Below are 12,654 nucleotides of genomic sequence, written 5' to 3' on the forward strand. Positions count from 1 at the left end.
TGTTAAAATTTTTTTTAGCAGCAGGGTCTCACTATGTTACCCAGGCTGGTCTTGAACTCTTGGCTTCAAGCGATCCTCCCACCTTTGCCTCCTAAAGTGTTGGAATTACAGTTGTTAACCACCGCACCCAGCCCAGAGTGAACTTTCTAATAGGATCGTTGTTAGTTCCTTTAATAGCTTCTCGTGCTCAGAAGATAAGTCCAAAGCTCTTCTTAATGATATCATCACCACTTCTTTAGCCTCATTAGTTCTGTCTCTTATCCATTCTCCCTAGTTTTTTAGTAAGTCATTTGCCTTTGTCCTTTTAAGACCTAAAAAGTAGCACATAGCTTATGGGCATTCCTTTATAGTTTTTATAATTTGGTTAATTAGGAAACATGATTTTAGGAGGCATAGTGTAATGATCAAGTGTGGGGGCTCTGGACTGGACAGCCTGTGTTGTATCTCTGCACCATGACTTACCAGCCATTGATGCCTTGATCAAATTATTAATCTCTCTAAGCCTCAGCATTAAAAGGAAATGAAAATAAACCTTTCTCATGGGGTTATTTTTGAGAACTAAATGAGATACACTGTTAAAATAGTATAATTCTGATTTCTCTTCAACTCTTAGTTTTAATTATATTAATGTTGATTTCTGTATCTGGGAACTAGGTTACTGAAAATATATTGCCACTTGAGTGGCTTTGTGCCAGAATTATATCAATGGACAATTAAGAAAATAAAACATACTAAAAAAGTATTTTATGGGACAGGAAGTCATAACTTTAAACAAGATATCAAATGCTTAATTTGCTCAGTGATGGGTTTTTTTAAGCTATTAAATACCTTTATTTTTTAAAATTCTGCAGAAAAATGATTTATTCAACAGATACTGAGGTATGTTAGCTATGTGTCAGGGAAATGTGTAACATGACATGGTCCCTACACAATTGAATCTGCGTAATAAGTTATGAATCTTGATAAATGATACTAAGAATACAAAGGGTTTTTTTGTTTGTTTGTTTGTTTTTTTGAGATAGTATCACTTTGTTGCCCAGGCTACAGTGAGTGCCGTGTTGTCAGCCTAGCTCACAACAACCTTTTTTTTTTTTTTTTTTTTTGAGACAGAGTCTCACTTTCTTGCCCAGGCTAGAGTGAGTGCCATGGCGTCAGCCTGGCTCACAGCAACCTCAATCTCCTGGGCTCAGCGATCCTACTGCCTCAGCCTCCCTAGTAGCTGGGACTACAGGCATGCGCCACCATGCCCGGCTAATTTTTTTTTTGTATATATATTTTTAGTTAGTCAATTAATTTCTTTCTATATTTTGGTAGAGACGGGGTCTTGCTCAGGCTGGTTTTGAACTCCTGACCTCGAGCAATCCGCCCTCCTCGGCCTCCCAGAGTGCTAGGATTACAGGCGTGAGCCACCGCGCCCAGCCTCACAGCAACCTTTAACTCCTGGGCTTAAGTGATCCTACTGCCTCAGCTTCCCGAGTAGCTGGGACTACAGGCATGGACCACCATGCTTGGCTAATTTTTTCTCTATATATATTAGTTGGCCAATTAATTTCTTTCTTTTTATAGTAGAGATGGGGTCTTGCTCTTACTCAGGCTGGTTTTGAACTCCTGACCTTGAGCAATCCACCCGCCTCCCAGAGTGCTAGGATACAGGCATGAGCCACCATGCCCGGCCTACAAAGGGTTTGTATTAAAAAAAACCGAGAAGGCTACTTAGGATTGCTAGACAATACTTCAGATTGTAACTTTTAAATTTAGGACCAAAGCATGTGAAGTAGTTGGCGTCCTAAGAAAGCAAGCGTGGTAAAGGCTCTGGGGCAGGAAAAGGCGTGACCTGTTGAAGTAATCCAGGGAGGAGGAGTGTGATGGGTAGAGGATTGCTGAGGGCTGGGAGCCCAAAAAAGACGAGGTTTTCTTTTTTAAAAGCTCACTTTTGCAACTGGCTGAAAAATGGATTGTAGATGGGGGGCAGAAGTAAAAGAGCATAGTCCAGTCCTGAGACAGCTGTGGGCCTCTCCTGAGTGATGACAGTGGGGAGAGAAGGCTCTAGATAGATTCAGGGTGTAATTTAGAGATAGCACCTACCAGGCGTGCTGGTAAGTAAAATGAGGAAAGGAAGGGGAAAAGAAACAAATCATCAGGTTTTCTGGTTTAAGCACTTAGGTGGATAGAGGTGTCATTTATTGAAAGGGAGAAGACATAATGGTGGAACACATTTGAGGGGGAAATCTTTATTGGAATTAGTTGAGTGAGAGGAATGTGAGAAAGTGGACACAGCATGCTGGATAGCTACGGCTGTGAAGGTAAAAGAGCAGATAGTTCCTGAAAGAGGAATTGGGATGGGATCAAGGGAGGTATGTTTTTATTTTAGGGGTCGTATAGGACATAGTTAGCTTCTGATTGGGATAATTAAGTAGAGAAGGAAAGGTGAAGGTGGAGAAGCGAGAGTAACCAAGGGCAGCTCTTTGAGGTGGCAATAAAGGCAGCAGTACACAGAGCACAAATGGAAGAAAAGATAGTTTTAAGTGAGGCAAGTTTATTGGAAGTAGGAGACAGCTTTTCATTTGATTACAGTGTCTTCTGCCATTTTCATGAAGAGTGAGTTAGTTAATTCTTTCTCTGAGAGGGAGGATTGGAGAGAGTCTGTGGGAAGTACTTATTGGAATAATAGTGCTTAGGGCATTAGTACCACTTTTGTGTGCATATGAGATTTTAGCTTTCTAGCTCCTAACGTCGATTTCCCCTTTATTTTGATAATATAACTGCAGTCTTGTTGCATCAAAGTTGATTGCTTGAAATGCCCCCCTGCATGTTTTCAGAATGCAGTTCATCTGTTATAGGTTGCCTTTCCTGACCTTCCACTAATTCTCTTTCAGCTTTGTACCTGATATTTCTATTGTACTTAAAAAATACATAATATTAATTTTCTATTGCTACTATAGTAAGTTACCACAACCTTAATGGTGTAAAGCAACATAGATTTATCATCTTCTAGTACTGTAGGTTAGAAGTCTGACAGGGAGCTCACTGGGCTATAAAATTAAGGCATCCGCCTTTCTTTCTAGAGATTCAAGGGGAGAATTTGGTTCTTTGTCCTAACAAACTTGTAGCGGTTGCCCACACATCTTGGCTTGTGGCCCCTTTCTCTATCTTAAAGGGAACAACATAGCATTTGACCTTCTCACGTGCCTTAATACTTGTAAGAACCCTTGTAATTACACTGGGCTCACTCAGATAATCCAATAATTCAGGATGAATTCCCTATTTTAAAATCAGCTGATTAGCAGCTTTAATTTCATCTACAACCTCAATTTTCCTTTGTCATGTAACCTAATGTATTTATAGGTTCCAGGGATCAGACCATGGATATCTTTGAGGTACAATTTTTCTACCTACTACATATATGTTGTAATCTATACTGTTATCCATCTTTGTATTCCAATACAGTAGTGCCTGAAACATTGTATACATTGTATATATACAATCAAGAAATTTGTAGAGAATCTTTATTAAAAGTTTTCCCCCCTCCAACACCTCCCCCCTCTTTTCAGTGACAGGTCAGTCTTATGAGAATATGGTAACTGAGATCATGTCAATGGGTTATGAACGAGAACAAGTAATTGCAGCCCTGAGAGCCAGTTTCAACAACCCTGACAGAGCAGTGGAATATCTTTTAATGGTGAGAAATGTGTCTTTCTTTTCTTCATTTGAGTTGTTTAATACCAAAATCTCAAACAGATTTTAAAGGATGGGTTAACAATTCATGGAGAAGAATAATGTATTTTAGATAATTTATATAATGCTCTTATTTTTACTAGTATGTTAACATTTTTGTTGATAAAATGTAACCTTTTCCTTTTTTAAAAAATTCTGGTAGGGTTTTAGTTAGAAAACAGCATGACTAAATGGTTATAAAATTAGCTATCCAGTTAGAGTGTAGTGCCTTGTACTCCAATTATGTCATCCGCAGTGGATGACAGTTGTGTGTTGGGGGTGGAGGGGAGATTTTTAATCTAATGGTCCAACATTTTGGTAGTTTTTCTGGTGTCAGTGTGATCCGGGGTGAATTATTTAGAGCAAAAATGTCAATCTGGGAGCCCAGGCTAAATTTTATTTGCTTATACTTTGTAAATTTCTGTAATTAGTTGCCAGTTTTTTAAACTGGGAGATTTCCAGTTTATCTGGACAATCTTAATCCTGGATTTTTGCCTTCGCTGTCTGTTACCTGACGTAAATTTTAATGTATGATGTTACTTGCCTAGTTTCATTGGCATTTGAATTTGTTAGTGTTATACTCAGTAGCAGTTGAGGGACTTTTGAATAAAGTTTTTTTGTTTTGTTTTTAGGGGTTTTTTGGTTTTTTACTGACAATAAAGGGTTTGGAGAAATAGGTTGTTGTGGACATTGACTCCACAACATATCAATATCCTTGATATTTTAGACATTAAAGTAAAGGAATTCTAAGCATAGAATTTTGTAATAACATTGGATTAACCTTTTTTTAGTCTTAAACATTTATTCTATAATTGTGTTTAGTGCTTTGGAGTATTATCAAAGTCTGAATAGCCCTAAATATCATCTTGGAGATCCATGGTCCTAACTCTTTGGGGAATACAGTCCATAGTTTCTAGTCCTTTGTTTCTAGGCTGTTCTTCTGTTAGAGGCTCCTTTTCAGGTAGGTAGCTAGCTAGTTTTGGGAGAATCACAGTTATAAGCTAAATAACTGTGCCCTGCCTCCACCAGTTACTTGCCTATGCATTTGTAAGAGAGTCACAGAATCTTTTCTTAACACATCAGTTTGTCTTTTTAAATTCACTTTTCCATTGTCCTCTTGGATAGTGTCTTTAAATGCTGCCAGTTCATTTATTTATCCAGTTTGTTTGGAATTGAGGAATCATTGAATTGGTGATTATTAATTGATAATTGGATGTCCTCCCAGAGTCTATGGAAATATTGTCTTATTTTTTTATGAGATGGCTTTAGTTTACACCTGATTTAGATTCTTTTTAATTGCATCAGTTAGTTTCATCTAATGAATATGAAGTTTTGAGGTAAAAAAATGAATCACTATTTCCAAATCTGCTGAATTTTAAAACTGCTGTATAGCAACAAATGCAAATAAATAGATGAGAGATGAGTTCATGAAACAATTTAACTTTTTTTTTTTATGTATTTACTGTTTGTTTCATAGACTGAAAACAAAAGCTACTTTTAAATGTTACTAGTTAATATATAATATATAAGTGAATATGAATGAATGGAAAGAAGAAATGTTGATCCCTTATCTAATAAGAGGCTGTATACCATTAGAGGTAGAGATGTAGCAATGAAGGTTAACTTTTTAATTTAACAAACCTGTTTGAGAATTTGATGGATAGACTCTAGATCTGTATATAGTTTGTTAGCATTTAATAACTTCTTATCTAATGTAAAGGTTTGAATTTTGGTGAACTCTGAAAAACAATTGTTCCAATGCCTGCATTAGTAACATCTAGTGCAGGCAGCCATTATCCTGGATTCATTACTCTTCATTCTTTATATGATGATGAATTTGGCTTCTGGCTTATTAACAAATGGAAGCATTTGCCATCTTTTATTCAATTGTAATGTTTTCTTCATTCTCCTTTCAAAATCTATAATAATTTGATAAATACTTTAAAAGTTATGATGAGATGTCAATAAATCATATGTATCAAAATAGAGTATTCTCAGTTTTAATGCAGTTTTAAGCTATAATAACTTCAGAAGATAAATACTACAGACTTACAGAAAATATCACCTAAAAGTTGTCTAAATTTCTTTTATATCTATTTTGTGAATTTTGAAAAATTAATTTTGGTATGCCACGCTTTCTCGGTACCATGGAACAGTGAAGTAGGTCCTCCTTACATGTCCACTGTGGTACCCTATCTGTAATCATTAGGCTTTTTATTTTCTCAGGAGTCATTTCAGAACTGTCAAGTATGCATCAAAACCTCTTTCATTGGGTGATCTTAAGGCTTAGATGCAATCTTTTCTATCACTAAGTAACAGCTGATGAAAGTTTCTAAAAAGTTCAAAAATCAACTAGAGCAACAAGTAAAACCTTGGTTGTGTTCAGTTTTCATAAATACATGTATCAGTGTTTTCAAAATTTTAAAAATTAGATGTGGTAGGTATCTTATTGAACAGCACAGCTAGAGAACATTTCCAACATTGTGGAAAGTTCTGTTGAACTATGCTGCTTTATATTAAAGCACTGTGGGTTTTTCTGTACCATACCCGGCCATTTGTAATCTAATTTGAATCCATGCAGCTTAATAATCCTTTACTTATATTATTGAAGCAGACATCTGTTTGATGCTTTTAGAAATTAGGTAAGGATATTAAATAGACTATAAGTCTCTTATTGTGTATAATATTTAACTAATTTTGTATGATGGGATATCTTAAAGCTTGGAAATTGTGTTGTAGGGAATCCCTGGAGATAGAGAAAGTCAGGCTGTGGTTGACCCCCCTCAGGCGGCTAGTACTGGGGCTCCTCAGTCTTCAGCAGTGGCGGCAGCTGCAGCAACTACGACAGCAACAACTACAACAACAAGTTCTGGAGGTAAAGTGGAATCTTTTGGATGAGGAAGAGATGGTCCTGAATTTTTAGCATAAAATAATTTAATAATTTAAAATACTTCAGAAATGAGGTTCATTTCCAAAGCATTTGGATCTTAAGATAAGTTTACTGTTAACTAATGTTAGAGAGGGGCCCAAAAGAAATTCTACCAAGTAAATGTAACATATTAAACATCAGTGCTGCAGCTTTGTCAAAGGGAATATACTGTTTTGTTTGTTGTAAGGAAATATGCTTTCCAGTTTGCATGTAGTGTTACTTTCTGAAGCCATGTAGGATGGTTTGTTGCCTTGTCTCTATCTCTCCATAAATGGTATAAAGTATGTATAATTTCAAGGCCAGCAGCACCTTAGTAGTTACAATACAGCCAAGGAAATGAAGTCCTGAGAGTTTTAAAATCTGGTAACTAGAGGGGAAGGAAGGCAAAGCTTTAATTCGGGTCTTCTTACTGGTTGGTACCTATGCTTCCATTGCCATAGGTCTGGCTACAGAGCAAAGCCTAAAGTCTGTAGGCCTAGTGTTCTCTTTTATTCATTCTTATATACATTGATAAAGTAATTTAGACTTTTAATTTTGAAGAGCCCGTTCTTTCACACATTTCCTAGTTCTTACTATGGTGGTCACTTCTCGTTGACAAAAATCACTAAGTGCTTTGTGTACAGTCTTCCAGACATTAGGCCTTTCATTTGTTGCGATTTCAGCATAGTAGTGGAAACAGGAGGCCACAGCTCTACTTCATATTTAGGGTGCTGTCCCATTCAGCACTTGTTAGGTAACGAGTATGTAAGTCTCGTTTTCTTCATTTAAACAGCTACTGTCATACGTACTAGAATAAATAACCATGTGTTACAGTCATTTTAATTCGAATGATTGTCTTCCTGAGGTAGGAAATGTCAATATACATCTAAAAATTCTCTTTTACTCGTTAGTAACTTCAAAAAACATAATTTTTTAGTTTCCTATAACATAACCAAGTAAGTACCAGCACCCGAAAAAGTTACAAGTTCTGTATCTTATGCCTTACTTGGCATTATTAATATTTATTATTGTAAACGGATCTTGGACTAATGACCTCTAGATGTATTAGCACTAGATTATCTTGTAGCTTATTTATCTCAAGTTTTTATAGCTCACAAATGTTTGAAATTTAATGGTAATAACCAAAAGTCTTTTTTCTAATTGAATTAAATTTGTATTAAAACTCCTGATCTGCAAACCTGAACTTTAAGTATTAAATATCTTCTACTTCTTTGGTTTAGTATTTCTCAGGTTGTATTCTTTGAGGGGTTTTGGTTGTAGTATAAAGGAAGTAGGTTTTTTGTTTTGTTACGCCTGGTATGTATCTCTCAGGAACTTTGGAGCAACAGGAACAACTTTTAGTCCTATTTATTTTGATAGGATACATGTAGGGCACAAGTTCCTAGTATTACTTGATGATATTGAGTCCCCAGGGCAATTCTAGGGAAGCTTAGTTCATATTATAGTGTTCTGCACTCTCTACCTTTGCTAACTAATAGTAGTAATTTCAGCTGAACAAAACTTGTCAGTTGGTACAGTTAGAGGATTTCTTCGTTATTTACTTCATTTTATTTATTTATTTTTTTTTTGAGACAGAGTCTCACTTTGTTGTCCAGGCTAGAGTGAGTGCCGTGGCGTCAGCCTAGCTCACAGCAACCTCAAACTCCTGGGCTCAAGCGATCCTCCTGCCTCAGCCTCCCGAGTAGCTGGGACTACAGGCATGCGCCACCATGCCCGGCTAATTTTTTTTATATATATATCAGTTGGCCAATTAATTTCTTTCTATTTATAGTAGAGACGGGGTCTCGCTCTTGCTCAGGCTGGTATTGAACTCCTGACCTTGAGCAATCCGCCCGCCTCGGCCTCCCAAGAGCTAGGATTACAAGCGTGAGCCACAGCGCCCGGCCATACTTCATTTTATTAATATTAAATCTCAGGACTCAAATCATTTTTTACTGGATATCATTTGCTGTCTAAATATATGCTTTAGCCAGCTCTTTGTATATGTATTTTCTGCTTTTGTTTTAAAATGTTTATATGTTCTTTAGGACATCCTCTTGAATTTTTACGGAATCAGCCTCAGTTTCAACAGATGAGACAAATTATTCAACAGAATCCTTCCCTGCTTCCCGCGCTGCTACAACAGATAGGCCGAGAGAATCCTCAATTACTGCAGGTATCTATTTAATCACTGTCAACTTCAGAAATGGGGTTAGAGGGTATCACATTTTGAAAAAGTCCATGGACGTTGCTCCTCCTTCATTCCACCTCTCTTTTTGAGGATGGTGAAAGCATTCTTTTCAGCTACATTCAGAATAGCATGCCCTCGATAAGGATACTGAAAAAAGTTGGGATTTGGAGGTTGGGTTAGTTTAAGTTGGCCAAATAATAAGTTTAGGAAGCATTTTACATTTCCTTCTTGGAGATTCCCATTGCACATTAACATATTAAAGAATCTGAGAAGCTGTAGTCCCACAGTAGTTTTTAACGTCGTTAAGGGTGCAGGGCACATGTATGAAAGAATTTGAATTCTCTTCTCTATGGACTTTGCTCAAAAGTACTGAATTTCTTTAATAATATACAAGAAATCATATCCTTTCAGAGACTAAATAAGAATCATTCTAAAATACCATGTTTGGGTTAAATATGCCTTTTCTCTTATTTATATTTATAATTCCTAATTTCGTGAAGATATTTAATTTCAGTGTATTGCTTTCCTCTGCTCTTCACATCACCACAGCAAATTAGCCAGCACCAGGAGCATTTTATTCAGATGTTAAATGAACCAGTTCAAGAAGCTGGTGGTCAAGGAGGAGGAGGAGGTGGAGGGGGCAGTGGAGGAATTGCAGAAGCTGGAAGCGGTCATATGAACTACATTCAAGTAACACCTCAGGAAAAAGAAGCTATAGAAAGGGTGAGTTTAAGTAAAACTAAAAATTCAGTTTCTTAGTCTCACTAGCCATATTTCAAATGCTCAGGTGTTACATGGGGCTCATGGCTACTATTGGACGAAACAGATAAAAAGCATTTCTCTTCACTGGAGATAGTGACGTTGGACAGTTAAATAGAGCATGGCCAACAGAGATTGCAGGTGAGGCAGTCTCTTCTTAACTCCCCCACCACCCCATCCCTGTTCTTTGTAAAGTCAAGGGACTAGCAGTAAAGTTCCAGTCTTGCATGAAACAGTTATAAATATGTTAAGAAACTAAAAAATTTCATTGATGTTTTAAAATTCAAAAAGGAAAAAAATAAAGTATATTCATTTTTTTCTTATACTTTTGGTGTCATATCTAAGAGAACATTGCCTGATCCAAGGTCAAGTGGTTCACTCCATTATTTTCTCCTAAGAGTTTATAGCTCTTCCTCATAGATTTATGGTCCATTTTGACTGACTTTTTGAACATGTTGTGAGATGTGGGGATCCACCTTCATTCTTTTGCATGTGGATATCCAGTTGCCCCAGCAGCATTTGTTGAAAAGACTACTCCTTTCCAATTAAATTGTCCTGGCGTACTGTGTCAAAAATCAGTTGACCATAAATGTGAGGTTTATTTCTGGACTCTCAATTGTTTCATTGATTTATATGTTTAGCTTTAATCTCACTGTCTTGATTACTGTAGCTTCCTAGTAAGTTTTGAAATTGGGAAATATCAAGTGCTCCAATTTTACTCTTACTTCCCAAGGTTGTTTTGGCTGTTCTGGATTCCTTGTATTTCCCTATCAGTGTTAGCATCAACTTGTCTAAATTCTGCAAAAAAAAAAAAAAAAAAAAAAAAAGCTGGCTAGGATTTTGATAGAATTGTGCTTCCTCTGTAGATGAATTTGGAGACTATTGCCATGTTAATAATTATGTCTTACCAAACCATGAACATGGAATGGGATGTCTTTCCATTTATTGAGTTTTCCATAATTTCTTTCAACTGTGGTCTATAGTTTTCAGTGTGAAAGTTTTGCATTTCTTTTGTTAAACTTATTCCTAAGGTATTCTTTTTGATGCTATTATAAATGGAATTGTCTCTTAATTTTATTTGCAAGTTATTCATGGCTAGTTATATAGAAATACAATTTAATTTTATATATTGACCTTATATCTGAAAACTTTCCTGAACTCATTTATTAGTTCTAATAATTTGTATGTTCCTTAGGATTTTCTATATACAAGATTATGTCATTTGAAAATAGTTTTACTTCTTTTCCAGTATGGATGCCTTTTATTTCTTGTCTAATTGCCTTATCAAGAGACTCCAGTATATTGTTGAGTAGAAGTAGCAAGAGCCAACAACCTTATCTCATTCTTGATCTTAGGGGAAAGAATTCAGTCTTTCACCATTAAGTATGATGTTAGCTGAGGGTTTTTTGTGGATGCCCTTTATCAGGTTGATGAAGTTCCCTTGTAAGCTTTTTCAATGTGTTCATTACAAAAAAGTGTTAGGTTTTGTCATTTTTTGTGTGTGTTTATTGAGATGATCCATGTGGTTTTGACCTTTGTTCTTCTAATATGCTCTATTATGTTGATTGGTTTTTGTAACATTGAACCAACCTTTTATTCCTGGGATAAATTCCACTGGTCATGGTATATAATCCTTTTTAAATGTTACTAGATTCAGTCTGCTAGTATTTTCTTGGGACTTTCTGCATCTGTATTCAAAAAGAATAATTGGTCTGTAGTTTTGTTTGATGTCTTTGTCTGATTTTGGTATCAGGATGATACTAGCATAATAGAATGAGTTGGAAATGATCTAATTTGTTGGGATACAGGTATACATAACATTCCCTTATAATTGTTTTTGTTTCTATAAAAAGTAGTAATGTCCCTGTATTTATTTATGATTTTAGTAATTCAAGTACTTAAATTTTGTTTGGTCCCCCCCCACTCTGTTTAGCTAAAGGTTTGTCAATTTTGTTGAGCTTTTTAAGAAGAACCTCCTTTTGGTTTTGTTGATTGTATTGTTTTTCTAGTCTATTTAATTTCTATTATTTTCCTCCTTTTGCTTATTTTGAGTTTAGGTTGTTTTTCTTTTTCTTTCTTTCTTTTTTTTTTTGTTGTTGTTGTTAAGGTGAAAGATTAGATTATTATTGGGTTATCATCTGTCTTAATAGGGCTGTCTATAGCCATAAGCTTCCCTCTGCATACTGCTTAGGTAGCATACCCATAAATCTTGGTATGTTGTGTTTTTGTTTTCATTCATCTCAAAGCAGTTTATACTTTCCCTTTTGGTTTCTTCTTTGATCCATTCGTTATTTAAGATTGTGTTAATTTCCACCTATTTCTGGATTTCCCAGATTTTTTTCTTTTGATTTCTAAGTTCATTCCATTGTGGTCAGAGAACATACTTTGTCCTTATTTACTTGAGAAGAATGTATAATGTGCTCTTGTTAAGGGGTCTGTAAACGTCTGTTAAACGGTCTAGTTGGTTTATAGTGTCATTTAAGTCATCAGTGTCCTTGTCAGTCTTTTGCTTCTTTCCTTTCACTTTCAAGATATGTGTCTTTGATATTACAGAATATGTTCTTAAATAAAAAAAAAAAAAAAAGATATGTGTCTTTGAATCTAGAGTGTGTGCTTTGTAGAAGCAGGTAGCTGGATTGTATCCTGTCTTTTATTTATTTCAACTAGCATAGCTTTAATCTGAACAAGACCTAGATAGCAAAATCATTTTTGAGCTTCGCTTCTGTTTTTATGGATGAATAGTTATTTATGCCAAATTGAGATTTTCACCCAGTTTTAAAGGTCATTTCTGGATATAGTCATACACAAGGTGATAGAGACAGTTGAAGAGGCTGTTCATATATAACATTTGGCTGACAATTAATAGTACCTAGAGAAGTAGGTTATTGACTTGAGTTTTTAAAGGCTTTTAAAAGCAGTGAGTACTGAATCACAAGCAATTCTTAATAGACCAGGAAAATGAAATTAGGTAGCTGGTAGCATCATTTAACATGCTATAAATGTTAAGCAAATAAAAACCAAACAACACTGTATGTCTTGATTTCAAAACATATTATATAATATTACTAATAATTGATCACTT

At 35.6% G+C, this 12,654-nt stretch overlaps 1 protein-coding gene across 1 annotated transcript in view; it reads left to right on the forward strand.

The window, feature by feature from the left end:
* Positions 1-12,654, forward strand: part of RAD23B (RAD23 nucleotide excision repair protein B) — a 47,009-nt gene that overhangs the window by 32,158 nt on the left and 2,197 nt on the right. The window contains exons 7-10 of the mRNA XM_012736782.2: positions 3,552-3,679; positions 6,454-6,589; positions 8,671-8,798; positions 9,363-9,536. Of these exons, the coding sequence (XP_012592236.2) occupies positions 3,552-3,679; positions 6,454-6,589; positions 8,671-8,798; positions 9,363-9,536 (566 nt within the window). The remainder of the gene's footprint in view (positions 1-3,551; positions 3,680-6,453; positions 6,590-8,670; positions 8,799-9,362; positions 9,537-12,654) is intronic.

The sequence above is a fragment of the Microcebus murinus genome, chromosome 12, assembly GCF_040939455.1.
Source record: "Microcebus murinus isolate Inina chromosome 12, M.murinus_Inina_mat1.0, whole genome shotgun sequence".
NCBI classification, from domain to species: Eukaryota; Metazoa; Chordata; class Mammalia; order Primates; family Cheirogaleidae; genus Microcebus; species Microcebus murinus.